The following is a 19946-nucleotide window of genomic DNA, read 5'->3' as shown; positions in this document are numbered from 1 at the left end:
ATGCTTGGTGTCAGTTGCCTTGTATTGCTTTTAGCCTTGAAGTGCTTGGTGGTGGAGTTATTGTACAGCAGGGGTTGTGGCCTTGGGAGAAACCACTCAAGGCGAGGAACAAACAGAAATGACATCCATTCCTGGCAAAGAGGAAAGCTAGGAAGCATCACACAAACCAAGAGGGACTGTGTGTGTGTGTTCCAAGTGTCCTTTGTGTTCTTTTGAGGGATGTCGTTTCGCAGTGGCCATCGAGATTCCTGGTTTGGCGCCACCGCTGTCTTTCATGTCAAAGGCTTCCTCATGCCAACTCACAATGGGACTGCCAAAACGCTATTTTGGGGGCCAACTGTGCTGAAAGAGTGCACATCCATGAAGTCGTCCAGGGAGAGGAAGTTGGTGAAAAAAAGATTATTGTGGTCCTTGATTATCTAGCAGAATTTTTTTGTGTGTCTCTTAGGGCCTGGGGTGTCTGGAGGTCACTGAGAATTTATTTTACCCAAAGATGTTTTAACTTTGAACTTGCAACACATTCACTATACAACCATGAAACTCCAAATGTTTTAGTTAATAAGGCTACATACACAACTGACATCAAATAATCTTCAGCAAGAGAACATTAAAGGCCAGTTTCTTCAGTGCCACTTGTAATAGTACAAACAGTACAACCTATGTGTAAATAATGGTAAACGATGGTCTTCTATTTTTTTAATCACTTTCTTAGGTGACCACTTCTGTCAATCTCATCAAGACTGACAGGCCACTGCCCCCCTGCTTTAATTCCACAACACCAGGCAAAGCAGATTGGTGACAGTTTATAGGATTATGCAGGATTTAAAAAAAATTTCTTATTGCTACAGGGTGCTTTGAAACTATTTCTACAGCTTGACAGTTACTGGTAACGTCACTTGCTGTGAAAATAAAAATGGACGTTTGTCTGCCAGGAAAAGTAGATTAAGAAAGGGAAAAGACAAGCTCGGTTGCTTTCCAAAGCAAAACCTTTTATAGGGCTTATGATCAAATGCTGAATGATCAGGAAATGGTTTCACACCACACTAGCCAGAACTGGCTGTTGCAATATTCATGCAATGTTTGCCATCTTATGTGAACTTCTGCAGTGAAGACGAATATGCCTAAAGGGAGAACGCAAGTGTGAAGTGTTCGATATGACACGGGTGAAGTCTCTGTAGACTTCAAAGTGCAGCTCACAAAGCTACACAGAGCATTCAAGCTTATTGCTAGAGCTGTGATCAAATTAAAGTGAGGAATGCTTGTTTCATACTGAGCCCCAGCAAATTCCCCTCCTTTAAAATGGATTTAAAATTCCAAAGTACATTTGCAAGGGGTTTCACTCACATACAGCACACTTACAGTAGCCAGAGGCATTAACAAGACATTTTCAAGATGTGATTTGGGAAAGCAAACAAACCTTTCTTGTCTGACCACACACTGATTAAAGTTATTTAAGCAGCACAGAATCACTACGCTCACATGAAGAAATGTGGAAGTGTGGAGGAGAGCCTCTCTCAACTTAGTTCAGGGGAAGGCTATTCAGCGAGCGGACTGTTCGTCCCCCTACCACCAGTCTGCTTCTTAGCAATGAGACAGGCCTTACTGCTACAGAGCTGTGATCAAATTAGACACTGCCCTCTTCAGGCCAAATGACGTATCACACACTTCACAGGATCCGAAGGTGTGCCAGCCAAGAGCATTTTTAAATAGATGGAAAAGCTATTCAGAATACAAGAGCCGCCAGGTGACTGCAAGCCCTTGCCCTTTTCTGTCAGTAAAGCAAGTGAAATCAATATTCCTGCATCCTGATCACATAGGGGGAAGCGAGATATGGCCACTCCTTTGTATCAGAAGTTGAAGTACATCGTACCAGTACCAAAGTCGGTAATTCTTATGTCAGCGGACAGACAAACAGGAATACACACAGACAGATGGGTTTGATTTCAATAACCTCCATCCAACTGGGAACAAGGGTAATATATCAATGTAAACACAGCCGTGTTGACCCAATATTCGATTACTGCTTAATGTTTTCTTCACAGTGATGGATGCAAGTACTGCGGAGGTGGCTGTGTAAATATTCTCCAAACACCAGACAAAGACAAACACACTACCCCGGTCCTGTCAACACAGAAAATGCAAGTGTCTTTACGGTTTCCTCTTCCACAGACACATAAATCAGGACTGCCTGGAGGTCGTGTTCTCACTGACATTTATTTACACACTGAAAATACATTAGACCTGGTTGCACATCGCCAAGTAGTTTTGTCACCTCTTTTACAAGTCCATTTATTTGAGTGGTGTGGCAACACCACTGGAACATTGCAAATTTTCAGTTGAACAAAATCAAGAAGGGGGAAAAAAGTGGGGGCTCCCTCCGAAGCTGTTTTGGTGCATAGGCAGCATTACACTGGACTGGCCACCAGACAAAGCAAACCATTGCAGCTACTTGCCATTGGTCTATAAGGGATGGGGGGGATGAATGCGCAAATTTGCAAAAAAAACCTCATCCCCTTACTTAAAAAACAACAAACAAACAAACAAAAACAACATACATTCGTAAACAATAAGCAAGAAAATTAGCAGTTTCTTCCATTGTCATTTCCCAGTTCTAAAAGAAATCAGCAGCTTATGAATTTAATGGCTAAAGTAAACCTACGATGGCTAGCTGTGATTTGGAGAGACTAAGGTGTTGAGAAAAGCTGAGATTCATTGGCATGTTGGTTATAAAGCTCAACTGCATGGACATCCTGCTAAAACGTCTACAACATGGTCAACTGGACTCAGGACAGTGCTTTCAGCTGGGCACAGAAAGTTAATGTTTGACAGAGCAAGGTTGTTTAAGGTCTTAGCCCCCCCACTCGGTGTCAACACCACCACTGCTAAACCTTTGCTAAAGACAAAGTAGTACATTCAATGAATATTTCAATAAAGCACAAATATGTAATACAATAATACTATGACATGTGTCACATCGCCTTGCAGGTCATAAATTGGACATGAATCAGTAATTGGATGCTTTTGATGTGCAAAACAATAACATGGAACAAAAAGCACAAATATGGATACTTTGCCACAGGTAACAGAAGTGAATTATTTCATATATTTGTTGGATTTTCTGTTTTTTAATAAATTGTGGTTTAATAAAACAAAAATATATATTTATTAACAAAGAGCTGTGCTTTTAAATTACACTATCTTGTACAGCCACATTTTGGGAGGATCCAAACGCGTTTTTTGAAGACCTAGCCTAAGCACTCATTTTGCTGTTGACCTCTCAGTGGAAAGGCTTGTTTTCTCAAAAACAGAAAACAATCATCAACAATGTGTCAGAAAACACCCCAAACACAGCACACCCCTTTCTATGCACATGGTTCACATGGGAGAATTGCCCTTTTGAAATCTACCACCAACAAAACGAAGGTTTTTTTTGGAAGCATGTTCTCAGAGAGAATCCAGGGGGCACTAGTGAGAGAGGCAAAGCGACCAGGAACCCAGTCTAATGCAATTTATTCATTAGTAAGTCTTGCAACTTACATGTATAAACGCTATATAGAGTACTCCAATTTTGTCCAATTATATAAATCATAAAAAAAGAGGAACGAGGGGGGGAGTGTGTGTGTGTGAGTGACAGAATTAGAGAGAGAGAGAGCGAGTGAGTGAGTGAGTGAGTGTGTGTGTTTCTGGGGACATTTCCTCTCGAGAACTCCCTTTAATGAGCTGTTTCATCTTTTGAACAGCTACACTGGTGCTTCGACTACAGTTAAAAAATATACATATATAATAGTCAATCCATATCCATGTCCCTTTCGAATGATCGGTGTGAGCAGGTTTGGTGTGGTGAACCCTTTCCCCTAAGGCTGACCTTCCTTCATCTCAGCCCTGACTGGGCCATCAGTGTTTTTGGCGTTGGCCCTCCTCTCCTGCCTTGGCTTTCCATGTGCTCACAGGCCTGCAGCAGAAAGTGCAGAGTCATGCCTGGCTGGCATCCGACCACTGGGGCTCCAGCCACCAGCCTCACCAGCCATCTACCCCCCCCCCAGGCTTCCATTTCCTCCCTCTCCCCCCAGTCTGTCCCCGTTCTCCATGGTCTCTGAGGCTCCGGAAGGGTTTCTAGTTTTTGAAGGCCCCGTAGCGGCTGGCTTTGCTGATGAAGTTCTTGAGCAGGTCGTGGTCCATGTCGTTGAAGGCCTGGGTTTGAGTGACGGCCGTCAGGTGATTGACGCAGAACTTGAAGCAGAACTCCTCCAGGTCCTGCAAACCCAAAAGGTCAGAGCTGGAGAAGGTATAAAACCAAGGGAAGGGGACAGGAAGCCATGATGACACTCACGTCCTGACTAGGCAACGGTGTCTGTGTGTTTGTATGAGCATTCCCATAATTGTAATCAGAAAAGTGTCTGTGTGTGTGTGTGTGTGAGAGAGAGAGAGAGATACATGCATGTTCATGCGAAACGGATTTGTGTACAGCATCGAGGCATAGCATGAAGGTAACGTGTAAGGTGCTTAAATGTGGTGTGGTGTGTACATGCGCGCACATGTCCATGCTTATGCGGTGAGGGTCAAACGTGCAATCTTACCCGGGCCTCATACTTGACGGCGGCCGACAGCAGTGTGATGGCGTTGTCCTCGGAGATGCCCCTCTTGATTGTCTCCTGGCAAAGCCGCTTCAGCCGAGTCTCTCTGTAGTAGGTGGCCAGATCCAGCAGTCCTGACCGCAAACAAACAAAAACACAACACACACACACAAAGGATTAAACATCACCAGGTTATTAAGGCAAGGCTGATAACACATGAGGAACATTATTTAAACTAAAACATGCGGCTGTTGGCACACCCATGTTCTGTAGATGCATAGTATTTCCTAAGACTGAGATTGAGACTGAGACCAGAGAAGACAAAGAAGACCAAGATCTCAGTCTGTGGTGTCATTAGGCGGGAAAAACAGATATAGGTGAGTATCGTCTGCGTAGCAGTGATACGAGAAGCCACATGAGTGGATAATCGGACCCAGGTAGCAGCATCTAGCTATGGGGCAGGAGCACCCCTGTGGTGAGACGTGGACATGAGATGTGGACGTTTGACCTAGCCATGACACACTGAACCATTGTCCATCATCTGACCGTCTCACGTATAATTCCATTGGGTACTTCTATTAATATCACAAAGCAGTCAGGTGATGACAACCTGAGGATTGCTTTGAGGAAACGTAGCTAGTGTCTCATACCATACATGCATACCGAAACACTGCTCTCCATGACACATTGAACCATCGCCCAGTGTGGTAGGATTCAAACCAGGAGTGTGCTTTGCCTGTAATGCCCATGCTTGAGAGTATAGATAGTAGGATGTGGTGGTTTAACTGGGTGAAAAGCAGCTGATAAGTCAAGCAAGATGAGCACCAAGGACCGAGCTGTTGCTCTGGCCGAGGCTACCAGAGCCTCAAGTCATAGAAAACAGAGCCGTCTCACGTCTCACAGAGCCGTCTCACTGGAGTAGCCACTTTTAACGCCAGTCTGATTAGGATAAAGGTCATTCTGTGAGAAGAATTCTGTGACGTGTTTGAAAGCCACCCTTTCGATAGCCTTAGAAAGAAATGGGAGGAGCGAGACCAGGCGATAAAGTCTGGAAAAGTACCAGAATCCAGTGAATAGGGGTGTGACGAGATCTTGTGCCACGAGATCTGGCAGTCAAGTACGACGCAGACCGCAAGGACTGTGATTGGTCAACTTGTCCTGTGTCTTGATAGTCTGTTTCAAGCAGCATACTGTGGGGATTAGCAATATTTTAACACGACAGTCTATGGGGTTTGCCATTCTGAGTACCGTTTCGGTCAAATAGTCCTGTTTCGGTGGTGAGCGACGCAGACACAGGCGACACCGAGCGGTATGGCGGTAAAATGCACCACGATGCAAAGCAACCCGACGCAGAACCATAAAATAGTCACAACGCCGTAGGAGTGCTGGTGTAGCTACGCCGTGGAGTTGACGCAGAAGCATGTTGAACCCTTTAGTCTTAATCGGCCGATAGCTCAAGGACTGGAAGTTTCTACTTTTTGTTGTGCTTTGGACTCTTACTAACTACGATCATCATATTCATTTAATGGCTAGTCTTCATGTTAAATAAAATTATCCATAGCTGCACTTTGGTGTTTGCCAAGTGCCAACTGCTGACAAAACCTATTCACACATTTCATTACCTTCAATGTTTAAGGATAAAGACAGAATACTTTATATGGCTGTATGTCCAGAAAAACAAACCTATAGTCTCTAGGCTCTATTTTTCAAGTTATAATTTGGGAGATCTGGGCAGACATTTGGTTAACTAGGATGACCAAGACCACACAGAACAATATCACATGAAGGGTTGTAATCTTGGTCCCTGTGATTGCTGACAAAAATTATATGAGCACGATGCACCACGACAGTCTGAATGCTAAAATAAAATGATCAAAAGTCTTTGAATTATTATACATCTAATCTGGTCTGAACTGGATCTCTGTTTAACAAATAATTAATAATAAAAGTGTCAAAAGACTCATCTGTTATATTTCTCCTTACAGAGTCGCGGTTTGTATGTTTAGGTTATTGTTATAACTGACTGTAAACTGAATGTATAATTTATCTTTTTAGGCGAAATACTTTAAACTTCCGATTTTAATGTTAATGTAATGTTTATTGATGTTAAGTTGATTTAGAGCTATAAATATAACACAAACATAAACCAGGCAAGCCTGAGGATATGCAATGCATATTTTTTTTTTTTTTTTTTAAGTATATTTTTTGGACTTTTTGCCTTTATTCGGATAGGACAGTGAATATAGACAGGAAGGAATGGGAGAGAGATGGGGTAGGATCGGGACATGACCGCAGGCCGGACTCGAACCTGGGTTCCCGTGGGCACTTGGACCCGTACATGGTATGGGCGCTGTAGCCTGTTGCGCCGCCCGCATGTTAGGTTTCTTGTTGCGCCCTTAGCCGGGTAACCAGGTTGTGACTGTACGGTTCAGACTGATACTATAGCAGCTACTTTGTCAGTGAAGAATGAAGCAAAGATGTTGGCTCTGAGGTATGCTTAACAACAATGGTTTAACATAGACATTTATCACACGGCTCTGTGGTGCACTTGATGAATAGTAGCTGAATAGAATATTAATAAATTCTTAATTATAAATTATTATTATAAATTCTTAACAAACTAGAACATTTTTTTAATTCTGTTTCAACTTTCATGGAGTAAACATGTATGTATGCATGCATGCATGTACCTCCTTTCTGGACAAATTTCACAGCTTTCTAGTCTAACACCTTGGTGTAAATCGTGTTTTAATGGAGAGGATAGAAAAGTGTTAGGATTGTGCCAGTTCTCCCCTACTCCCGCATAGTAAATAAATGGAATGTTGGAACATTGCGCTCCCCAACACAAACGCGAAAGGTCTGCTGTGCTTCATCTTGAATTCATGTCATAAGATGGTTTTTTTGACATAGTCAGAAATTTATTCTCTACAAGTCTGGGCCGGATTAAACCATCTAGCGGGCCGCATCCGGCCCGCGGGCCGTATGTTTGACACCCCTGTATTAAATGCTAATTAAGGCAACCATGTTGTCATCGTTTTGCCCTGGCACTGACGTGTATTCTTGAGAAGAAGAAAGGCATGCATACCTATGGCATCTTCAGGTGGCAGGTTGATGGTATCTGTGTACAGGTACTCCAGAAAGGCGCGGTACACCAGGTAGGAGAACTGATGGACCTCAATGGAATCCTCGTCGGTCTCGTTCAGCAGAGCCCGGAAATGCTCACACCTGCCAGAAGAGAAGTGATGGAGGATGGAAAAAAAAAATCCCTTCATGCTTCCAAGGGACATTCCATTGAAGGAAACTACAAATCACAAGAGTATCATGTCTGAGTGAACGAATTCTGCAGTACTGCACTTTGGTTAGACCGAGGAGATGCCTGTTACAGAAAAGTCCCTGTAAACACCAAGTGTGTATGTGTGTGTGTTCCTGGAAAACAACGGAAGGGGGAACCCTGTGAAATGTTTCCCTGTGGTGGCTTCCTCCTCATGTAAACAGGATGGCACAGTATGGCCCCCACACATGAGCTGACGCACTGAATAGGGGGACTGAGACAGTTCTATATAGAGGGATGAGACCTCTTTTAAAAAGGTACACAAAAGACCATCCACTGAAGGATCCCAGAGTCTTGGCAACTCTAATTTTACCAAAGCAGTTCTCCTCTATGTAACCAGTGGTAAATTGCTACAATTATGAGCGGTCCTGGGAAAATTCTTTCCCCTACGAGAGGTCCAAGGAACCAAAATGTTTGAGAAACCCTGGTGTAAATGCTTATTGTGTTCTAACAACAGTGATATTCACTGGTGTAAGTGGAAAACACAATTAGGAAATGTGCAATACTATTTTACTGTAGTTGTAGGCTATGCGAAATATCAAGGGTGTGTTTTTCTGCTTAGAGATTGAGGTTCCTATGTCTGCTGTGCTTACTTTATTCCTGTTATCTTTTATGTGGTATAGGGCGTTGAACTTGCGTGTGTTTTGTATTGTAAGCAGCTGTATGTAGCACTGTATGCCCAAGACAAATTTCCCTTCTGGGACAATAAAGTTAATTTAATCTAATCTAATCTAATGCATCCCAGATCATGAGAGTTCTAATGAATGGGTCATTGGCAATAGCGGAATCTAAACACATGTGGTTTGCAACGTCTCTGGTTCACTCTGGTCTGTGTTTTATGTGTCCGTGCGTGCGTGCGTGCACGTGACTGTGTTTATGTGTGCTTGTGTGTGTGTGTGTGTGTGTGTGTGTGTGTGCGTGCATATGCCTGCATGTCTACGGTGTGTGTATGTGTCTTCATGTGTGTGTTTATGTGTGTGTGCTTGTGTGTGTGCACGCGTTTATGTGTGTGTGTGTGTGTGTGTGAGAGAGCACGTTTATGTGTGCATGTGTTTATGAGTGTGTGTGTGCGCATGCATAGTGTAGAGTCACTAAATGTACACGTATAATTTATTGTTTGGTCCCCCATAAACGGAACTCCACAAAATTTTAACTAGGTGGCGCTATACATCAACTGAGTGGATGTGGGATGGGTTGACATGGCCCCTATAAGCAAACATACAAAAAAAAAAAAAAAGGTCCTCCTAGGCCCTACGGTTCTCGAGATATTCACACAAAACTGTGTCCGCCCTACCCTCCTTTCGGGGGGGTCCAGTCCGCCGGGGGAACGACGGGTCAAAACGAAAAACAATGGTTGTGTCATCCTTGAGGTGCTACCTGCCCACCAAGTTTCTTGCACCCCGGTCTTTCAGTGTTCTGGGAATCGTTGACACAAAATTATTGAAGAAAAAAAAAGAAAAGAAAAATATCCTGAAGAAAAAAAAAAAAGACCGCCGCGGTAATGATTTTATGCCCGTTACGGTCAATAGAACACCATTTAGTGCTTAGATTGTACCCAGTGTGTTAAAAACCAACTAAAAGGGTCATGATCGTACATGATAAACAGTGCAATATCAAGCATTCTGGGTATGTATTGACAATGTCAGAGACTTCATTCTCCATATTATATGTCAGTGTACCATCAGTTTGAAGCTGTTATTTTAAAGGTTGTATACGTGATGGCGGGGTAACGTCACTTCTGTTGACTATCAAACAAAACAGAGAGCTAGCTCGCTACTCCCTCCCCCTCCCTCCTGTGCAATTGAAATTCTCCTGAACGTGCATCTCGACTGTTATTGATTGGAACACTTTATTTTGCCTTTGAGTGGTTGGCAACACTTGTTGGTAGCAATTGTTTTTGTGTGCAGATCTCAGAGCCTAGGCTGCCTACAGAGACGTGTTTATTTGATAGCCTACTTATGGGTCTTTTTTGGGCCTGCAATCGCTGATACAACATTTCTGGTAATAGAACTGCATTGGGTTATTTTAAGCCCCCATTATGTGGCTCTCAATAGGTTCGGTGGTTAGTTTGTACCATTTGATAAATTCAGTTGTGACTTTTTGAATACATCTCTGATACAGTATTTATGTTATGAGGTGTAACAGGCAGGTCAACATAGTTGATCTGTTAACTGTTGACATAGTTGATCTGTTGATAGATCTATGAGATTTCCATAGATAGGCAGAGAAAAGCTGTTGCTCTCAAACACTGTCTACTTAATCTACACAATCAGTGTAGTGATGAAGGCATAGATTAAAATAGACAGATATCGAAGCAAAGTGATTTCATGCTCCCTTAAAAGAGCATTTTTAGTATATTCCAAATACAAAATTAGAGTATTTTATTTTGATACATGGCGTGACTTCCGTATTTTGTAGTTTATTTTGATACACTTAAAATTATGTAAAATGTAGAGCCTAAGCCTGGTTTAACAGGGGCAGGGGGTCACACACACATTTACCTTATTTTTAGAAGGGCCTTGTGGACGTGGATAAACTTCCCATCCACCAGGAACTTGAGGTCTGAGATCTCCGGGCTGTCAAACTCCCTCTTGAGTGACTGAGCAACCGTCAAGTAGTCATCCCCATCTAGGAGACCAAGGACGCTGTTAAGGCTGTTTGTCTGTTGTTGAGAGTAACTACAATTTAAATACATGGGTGCGAATGTATTTTTTTTCCATGTGCAAAGTCATATATAAATAGGAATATTTTCCTTGCTATTCTTTCATTACCAGTCAGTATCAGTAAGCATATCACTACTATAAAGCAGAGGGCAGTAATTCAACATTCCGGAGGCATTCTGTTCTAAAATAGGATCAGCACCATATTTCAGTCATAAATCTAAAATAAGTGATTTTAATGAGTCATCATGTTAAATGGCCATCGCCCCCACACACAATGCTTACCCACGGTGAGGAGGCGCCACGTTACGGCAGGCGTAGCGAAGCAGGCAAACACGTCGTCGGTGGTGGAGAAGTGGGCGAGATGCGGGCACGCCACGGCCTGGACACGGCACTGGCCCCACATGTACACCTGGCCGCTCTGCGTCTTGGCAGCAGATGTGTGGCTGGTGTGACAGGCGGCCACCTCCACCATCCTGAGCACAGAGCATGGACGGAGCACGAAGGAAAGTGAGGAGAGGAGATAACGTATAGGGTTACAATGGAGGGTGTTGAGGTGGAATCTGCATCAGCATCTCGGCACTGCTCCAATACTAAAAAGAGTTTCACCGTAGCTTGCCTTGAGGTTATTAAAATGCTCAGGAGTCAAAAAAAAAAATGAAAGCTACAGTTTTACTTTAACTTATACTGTTGTCTGGAGAAATAAATTGAATGCAGGCCATTACCAAATGAAATACTGACAATTATTGTGGAGGTGTAATACAGCCCTATAATTTAACTTGGATTATATGTATAGATTTAGTACAATTTAGTACAATCTTTGTGACCTCTATAAACTAAGTCTCTTTCTTAAATGCCAAGTAGCTCTAATAGTGGAAGAATACCTTTTCTTCATTCTGTTGCAATATTCGGTAAATTTGTCCGGTTATATTCTTTATACTTTCATTTTCAATTACTCTTAATATTCCCCTTACAAAGGGGTGGATCTCATTTAAAGTTGCTATTTGTATATTTTTGTTTACGTAACTTCTTACTTGCAGGTATCTGTAAAAGTGGCTCCTGGGCAATTGATATCTTCTTTCTATGTTTTCAAAAGATTCAAAACCTTGTTCATCATACATCTGATAGAATCGTAGAAGACCTTTACTTTCCCATAGGCTGAAAGCATTATTATAACAGAATGAAGAAAATGTAACAAATTATATTAAAGAGAAGTGGGAGGATGATTTAAAAAAAACTTATCTTGGAGAAGGAATGGGAACAGAGCTTTAAAGGAATATATAAACACCTGAAATCCATATACTGGCAGGAATTCGCTTGGAATATGAACATAAGATATTTTAGGAAACCATCAACAATAAAATATAAAGAGTCTACCCCCAGTTGTTGGAGAAATTGTGGGAATAGCGATGCAGACCACACACACATTTTTTATACATGTGACAGATTAAAACCCTATTGGGAAAAGGTAATCGGGTCAATAAAGCAATTTTTGAGAGTAGAAGTTCCAATTCAGCAGCATAACATAATACTTGGTATACTCCCTGACATAAGTCATGAGCACATACACCTTTTCTGGGTTCTGAGAATCACTGCACTTAAACAAATAACACGAAATTGGAAAATGCCTGATCCACCAAAGGTCTGCAGAGCTGAAATGGAATGTTGCTGTGCCATAACACCAAGTGATGTCACACACGGCCACTCTGTCTCTTCAGCTTCAGTGCCCATAGTAGCCTATGAATGCTCTGCAGAAAGATGACGATCTGAAACCGCTCTTCAATTCGGGGTGTCAGAGTATCCCCGCATGATCAGTGAGGCCGCTTGATGCACTCACCTGTGCTACTTTCTGCAGGTGTGCATTTAGTGCTATGTGGAGGGGGTAATGGAGCGTGGGAGGGGAGTGGCAAGTGCATAAACGGTTCTTTTGAAAAATATTTTTGCATTTCTTATCCAAACAACGTCAAACTAGAAGCTTGATGGTGTTTTGGGCACCCACCGTCGACTTCAAGGCAGCGCTGCCACCGGCGACTTCAAGGTAACGCTACCTTGCCTAACTCTGACCCCAACACCATGTCCTAACAGGATGCGATGTGAGCGAACATTAGCGATTAAATCTGTTTAATTCCATTGTTTTCAATTGGAGTGTCCCGACAACACGAGCAGTGCGATGCAACGCGATGTTTTGAGAGAACGCTTGTCGGACGCCCCGTTTCTATGCTCTTTCTGTCGCTCTCGTTGCTCTGCCATTTTGAATGAGAAATATGAAACAATAGTAGGGCATATAGTAGCTCGCCCGGATCCTGTTAGGACATAGTGTAACGCTAGCGCCTTCCAGGCAGCACTGCCTTGAAGTCGACGTTGGGGGCCCAAAAGAACATATATCAAACTAGACACTGCACTCATTTGTTCCCTTAGCAAGACACCTGTCGAGAGGCTAGTCAATATGTAAAGAACACACACACACACACACACACACACACACACACACACACACACACACACACACACACACACACACACACACACACACACACACACACACACACACACACACACACACACACACACACACACACACACACACACACACACACACACACACACACACACACACACACACACACACGATCTTGAATTAACAGATAGATGGGTAATACAATTTATTGTTCCTGGAATTAATATATAGATGGCTGATATAATTTCTGTTAGCGTGAATGAACATATGATAAAATGGACATATGAATATCACACTTTGCTCATTGAATGTGGCCCTCACCTCTCCTTATCCATGTTGATAAGTGTGGGCACTGCTTGGTTGCTCTTGTTTCCTGTTCCAAGTTGCCCATAGGAGTTGGCACCCCAAGCATAAATAAATCCTTCATCTGTGAGTGCCAAGGTATGAGCATAACCACAAGCCACCTGAGCAGGAAGAACAACAACGTTAGGAATACCCCTTTTCACGAGAAGGAATATATCAAGTCGACACAAGACACAAACCATGAAAGAGCAATGAGATGAATCAAAAGACATTTCTCATGTTGTCTAAAGACTGAATACCTGTGTTCCTGCATGTTGACTTGAACAAAACCCATAGGGGAAACATTTACCAAACAGAGGTAGTTTTCCCAACCTGCAAACTCTTACCTGCACAATGGTTATGCCTTGAAGGGCAGCAATTCTACACGGTGTCTGCTGATTGCCATTGTTGCCCAGGCCAAGCTGCCCATTGCAGTTGTAGCCCCAGCCATAGACCTGCACAGAGTAACACAGTAATAAAAATAATTAGCCTGAGCTATACATGACTATGGAATCACTCATATTACGCTGATCCAACTGATCAGTGAACTGAATAAAAAAAAGGCCATTTACAGTGAGTAAACTATATGACTTTGGCAAGTTATGAAAAAAGGTTTTAAAGCTACACAAGCACTAGAAATCTACCATAACCCCATCACAGAATAACAACATTTAGAAGAACTGTGATATTTTCAGCAGGGACCAATGACTCTTGATTAAATGTTATTATAAGGACCTTGTTGATAACGATCGGTTGTTTCATCTCATTACATAACTAGAATGTATTCAGAGGAACTGCACAGCGTGCTAGCTCAGGTGCGGTTCACCGACGGGAGCAGGCAGTGGAATAGGCTGCATTGAACTCGGCTTGATACAGGGATTCCAGCAGTATTGTTTCATCTCATTACACAATAAGCAGAGATAGCAGGAGACAAACATTGATGAAAAATTTGATCAACAAATGCGCTTCCTGTTAACACTGAGTAAGACATTTTGAATCTGTCTTTTATTTCTATTTTATTTATGCCTTTTTTTTTTAAATTATTTAAAAATTATTTTATGTATTTTTTTTAATAACTCTTGTACTTGTATGCTTATACTTACCGTTGTTCTTTACTTTTGCTTATGTAAAGCACATTAAAAAAAATAGACTTGATTGTTTAGTTTCACAATGCTTGACAAGACTAGACAAGCCTTCACAGTTTCAAGCGTAAAAACATTTGTGAGAGTCTTTATGGCCAGCACAAATCACAACAACCACAACCAATTATATAAGATGGTATCATCTCAGAATCCATTTGGTTGGTCCATGATGTGAACAGTGACAAGCTCTTCAGGCATTGTGGGGCATGCAAAAATCAATCCAACTGTTTCACTTATGCAACCAGCATATAAAAACACAGTGCATCAGATACTGACATGAAGTCAAGTATGCCCACTGGAGCAATGAAAGCTCACATACAAAGATTTGCAAAGGAGTTATATACTGGGTAAAAAGCCAGGGTCAACATATACAGATTCATGGTCATCATTTCCTCACAGTACTGGTTTGTTTCCATTGAGTGGTACGGTTCAGTTTGGTACAGTATAGTACGGAATGGTAAACCCTGACCTGGCTTGAGTTTCGACTGCCAACGGTATTCTTACTTAATCAACGAATACCGATAGTTGCCTCAGCTAGTAAACAATGGGATGCTAACCTAGTTAGCTAACAGACTTGCAAATAAACAACACTGAACACAGAGTTTCTGTGAGCTTTGGATACTGATTTCACAACTATGTGTTGCCAAGTTACTATTTAACAACCATTTTTAGATACTAATGAGACAATTACTTTACTAACAGAACACAAAGCTAACATCAACGGACTGCAGTGGATCTAGCCTGGTCTAGCTCCACCCTTTAGGTACCATACTATTTTATGCTCGGTCCAATGGAAACACAAGTAATTGCGGCAATTAGTACCCCGACTTGTATTTTGAGGCCAGCCTTTATTTGTCCGAATCGACCACACTCCCGGCTCTTATCCGAGGCCCGGCTATATGCTAAATAGAAATTCCGGCCATAATTTGAGGATTTATGGGTATATGTGATATGCCTCCGAATCGTGTGATACGTCCTAACAGCGGCATCTGGTGGTTGAAGGTCATTGCGCTAACATTGTTCATTGTGCACTTTCTTTTGCACTTTAGGGGCCGTATTCACAAAGAAAAGAACACAAAGAAAGGCTAAAAGTAGCTCCTAACTAGCGAATTTAGGAGCAACTCCTAAAAATAATGGGCGTGTCACTCCTAACTTTAGGACTCCTAATTTTTTTCACTAAAAGTAATTCACGAAGCATTTTAGACCTAAAAGTAGCACCTAAGTCTGGGACCGCTTAAAAGAAGTCGAGAGGACTCCTAACTCACTAAGACCTATTCACAAAATCCTATGCGGCTACAGGAGCTTCCAATCGCGAGGGAACAATTTTGCATTGTAGGCATAACTAAGGGATGCAATAACACCACCAACAACCAAAACTGCTCATTGTCAACATGTAAATTAAATGTAATGTCTCATTGTGAATCAACTTAAAATGTTCTCCTCTTTGCAAACATAGGCATAGGCATATGGTGACAGATTCATTTAATAATGTTGCAAAGATACTGCATCAATCCGTATGTTTCATTAGGCTACTAGGCTATTTGTTTTGCCTTACTCTTTATTCACCTAGGCCTTTTTATTCAGTTCAGTTTATTCATCATCTTCCGTCCTTCGCACTACTTGTGTAGCGCACGCATTCTCAGACCTGTAACCTGTCACTCATCATCGTAAGGATTCCTGTGTTACAATCATCAGCCAATCAAGGTGGTCACTTCAGTCAAGCTCGTGCATGAGTAATGACGTCATCCATAGCAACAAAGACTCACTCTTAGTTTAGGAATTGTCATTTTTCCTTACTAAGAGTAGGTCTGAAAGGCTTTGTGAATAACTTTTAAGAGAAAACTCCTAGCTAAAATATTTTAGTGCAATTTAGGAGTACTCCTAGTGGTAAGATAAAAGGCTTTGTGAATACGGCCCCTGTACTGTATAGTTTGTATAGTGTTTGTTAAAATTGCACACATTAATTCACTGTTCTTGTTTCAGTTGTTATGTTTTTAACACAAATATTTGTAAATGTTTGTATAGTGTTGTATGGTGTTTGTTAAAATTGCACATTGCAACTGTTATTTTGCTAAATTATGTTATGAATAATTTTATAAACAATTGTTAAATGTAGTAGAGTCTGTAGTATTTCTCACAAACAACCCCCCCCCCCCCACCCCCCCACCCGCCGCTGTCCTTGTCAGACCAGAATGAATGTTTTTCATTTACTCAAGCAGTGACATGTAGTTTAATAATGCATAGGGAAACGTGACGAAAGTCAGACAGAAGATGGGCCTGTCTTTAGTAGCCTATTCCTAAATCCTGTCCTTCTCTAACCGTGTTAAACATGGTGTGATTAGCACAGGGATTAAAGTTAAAAAAATCCTGAGCCTAAACTTTTTTTTTTATGTGGGTGGTGGGTCATCCTGTGGTATCCCCAAACCATAGGACTGCAGGACATCTTTTAATTCTAGCATAAGTGCTGAGGCATTGGCTATATTAATTTTCCTGCTTGCCAGGCGTTTTTACTGTATTCTCATCTCTCATCAAAAAAACGAACGAGGACATTGAGGACTTTGTCCATGTTCGTGTTAGTGGCTTCATCGACATTTAAGGAAAACATGCAGTTTTTTAGCTTTTTCGAAATATGTCTTTTAAATTCTGGTGTTATGCCGTGTGTGTTCAAATAGCTGGCATGCTGATTAGATATTGACAGTTTAGTCCAGGGGTGTCCAAACTTTTTGACTCAAGGGCCACATTGGGTTTTGAAAATTGGCCGGCGGGACACACAACAAAAAATAATGTGTGTATAATGTGTGTATATCAGGGCTCTACACTAAAAAAAATTTCCAGGAGCACTTGTGCGCCCAAGTTAAAAAATGTAGGAGCACAGACAAAAATTTGGGCGCACAGTCAGTTCTGTACTTAACTTAAACATAATCTAACATTACACTGCAGTTAACACTTAAACATGCCAGTGCACCAATTGCGAATATTAAGAATGACTGACAACATTTAGGCTACAGGAAATAGGATTTTAAAGATCAGTGCCTACTTTATTTTCAGTCTGTTCTATTTTCCTACATTTTGTTAATGTAAAATAGTATAATACATTGCCATATTTGCATTTAGCCTGTATATCAAGTATCCTGCCAAATGTAGGCTAATTTATTTATTTGTGAATCCATCTGTAGCTAATCCAAATATGCCCATGGTGACCTATCTGACTGCATACTGCCTAATACTACTACTAAAACAGTCCATTTTCTCTTCCACAAAACCCAACATAGGCTAATCAAGGATATATATATTTTTTATACTTTTACTTTTTATTTGAAATATCTGCATTGATGGGGGCAGTAGGCAAACGTTAGGCCTACAGTACTTTCGTTTTGCACTTCAGCTTGTATTCGGTGTAAACAAACAAGCATGCGTGGAAGCCTGTCAGTAGCGTTCTACCTTTGAATAAAATGGGAGTAGGCTATTACGGGAAGCTACTTTTGTGCCTGTTCGCTACAGCTATATTTTGCATATTGCAGCCAATACGTCAACTGGGCTAAAAGGCATGTTAGGTTACCTTTCCTTCTCTCACTGCATTCTCAGAATCTCATCCTGTTCCTCCGATATCCGATGAATTCGGTGGATAGAAGAACTAATTTCTTCAATCTTTGCATCTTAGCTGGCTAGTCTAACTTTCCACTTTTTCTGCATGCTCTTGGATTAGATAGAAGCGACTACTAGCGAGTCACAACGCGAAACTGCTAACGTTGATGGGAGGTGTAGTTTTTATGCTGCATTCGCGACGTGATTCTATGGTTTGCACCAGTAATGTTTCTTGATGTTGCGGTGTATTTTGTAGACAAACATTGACATGGTTAGAAGTCATTCGCACCAGTGCGCCTGAATATTTTTTTGCACTCGCACGCCATCATTTTTACTCGCATGTGCGAGTGAAATGGGTGCACTGTAGAGCCCTGTATATATATTTTTAAAGGAATTATCCGGAGTAAAATGCACTTTAGATCGATTTACGGATGATTGGGGGTACATACGTTGAGTTGACATCAAAATCATGTCATTCGGATGTGTTTTGAGAAAGTTCGATTGTACCGTTTTCAGTCACACAACTCGTAGCCTGGAAGTGAGCAGGGCATTTCAATTTCGCCTCTACAAAACGCTATTTTTATACCTCTTCTACAGTTCCAAACAACATAACACTTACGTGGTAGTGAGTAGAGGGTCCCTAAAGCCAAACCGAAGTATCCCGAGGTCTTTATGTGGTCGAATAGAGAGTCCAGAATTAATTTCATCAAGCCAGTACCTTTCCGGAAATGTTGCCATCTTTGCTGTAGGAGTCTTATTGCTGAGTGTGTTGTAACACGCTCTGGAAATTCACAATTTCGTCGCCGTTTAAAAAAAAAAAAAAAACATAGTCCAGTCCATACAACTTAATTTCAATTTCGAAAGAAATACTGGACTATGTTTTTTTTTTTTTTTAACGGCGACGAAATTGTTAATTTCCAGAGCATGTTACAACACACCCAGCAATAATACTCCTACAGCAAAGATGGCAACATTTCCGGAAAGGTACTGGCTTGAGGAAATTCATTCTGGACTCTCTATTCGACCACATAAAGACCTCGGGATACTTCGGTTTGGCTTTAGGGACCCTCTACTCACTACCACGTAAGTGTTATGTTGTTTGGAACTGTAGAAGAGGTATAAAAATAGCGTTTTGTAGAGGCGAAATTGAAATGCCCTGCTCACTTCCAGGCTACGAGTTGTGTGACTGAAAACGGTACAATCGAACTTTCTCAAAACACATCCGAATGACATGATTTTGATGTCAACTCAACGTATGTACCCCCAATCATCCGTAAATCGATCTAAAGTGCATTTTACTCCGGATAATTCCTTTAAGTATATATATATATTTTATATCATTTAAATGACAAAGTAATTTTGTTGTAGAAAATTAATTTCTTAAGAAATGTTCATTTGATGTTGTTTAATTCATTTATAAATGGTGCACTGCCACTTTAAGACTCTTTTGCCAGCTCCACTCAATAGCTTATGGCTAGTGCTGTGCCTATGGCTCGTGCCCTCTCACAGTTTATAAGTGGTCAGTAGTGGGAACTACTGTTGCCATCGCGATTTCCTTTTAAATTTCCTTTTAAAAGTTTCTTATTTAAAAAGTAGATATCAATTATCAACAATGACAAGCCAGCTGGAACCTGCCGCGCTCTTTCCCTCTCCTGCATGCACGCTCAAATGCGTTCCCAATTAAATTGAGTAGCATAACGTAGTTAGATCTGCTGCAAAGGATATACTATGTATCTCGATGTAACAAGTTGTTTTGACATTGACATTGCAATCGCTCTCTAAGAAGAGTGTAAAGCAGTTTGCAGTAGCCTAAAGTTACTCACAACGTCGTCTATGGCTAGATAAAAATAGCGA

General features: G+C 41.4%; 1 protein-coding gene across 1 annotated transcript in view; it reads right to left on the bottom strand.

The window, feature by feature from the left end:
- Nucleotides 1–2195: 2195 nt before the first annotated feature.
- The window catches only part of rcbtb2 (regulator of chromosome condensation (RCC1) and BTB (POZ) domain containing protein 2), a 31061-nt gene continuing 13310 nt past the window's right edge, over nucleotides 2196–19946 (bottom strand). Inside the window, exons 6-12 of the mRNA XM_076282284.1 lie at nucleotides 13713–13820; nucleotides 13345–13487; nucleotides 10851–11041; nucleotides 10407–10533; nucleotides 7660–7799; nucleotides 4578–4708; nucleotides 2196–4254 (exon numbers count right to left, since the gene is read on the bottom strand). Of these exons, the coding sequence (XP_076138399.1) occupies nucleotides 4114–4254; nucleotides 4578–4708; nucleotides 7660–7799; nucleotides 10407–10533; nucleotides 10851–11041; nucleotides 13345–13487; nucleotides 13713–13820 (981 nt within the window). The 3' untranslated portion in view covers nucleotides 2196–4113. The remainder of the gene's footprint in view (nucleotides 4255–4577; nucleotides 4709–7659; nucleotides 7800–10406; nucleotides 10534–10850; nucleotides 11042–13344; nucleotides 13488–13712; nucleotides 13821–19946) is intronic.

This window comes from Alosa pseudoharengus, unplaced genomic scaffold (assembly GCF_046254945.1).
Source record: "Alosa pseudoharengus isolate Yale_2024_CS ecotype anadromous, Long Island Sound unplaced genomic scaffold, YU_APseudo_1.1 YU_APseudo_1.1_scf_13, whole genome shotgun sequence".
Lineage (NCBI taxonomy): Eukaryota > Metazoa > Chordata > Actinopteri > Clupeiformes > Clupeidae > Alosa > Alosa pseudoharengus.
This window is presented reverse-complemented; position numbering and strand designations above follow the sequence as displayed.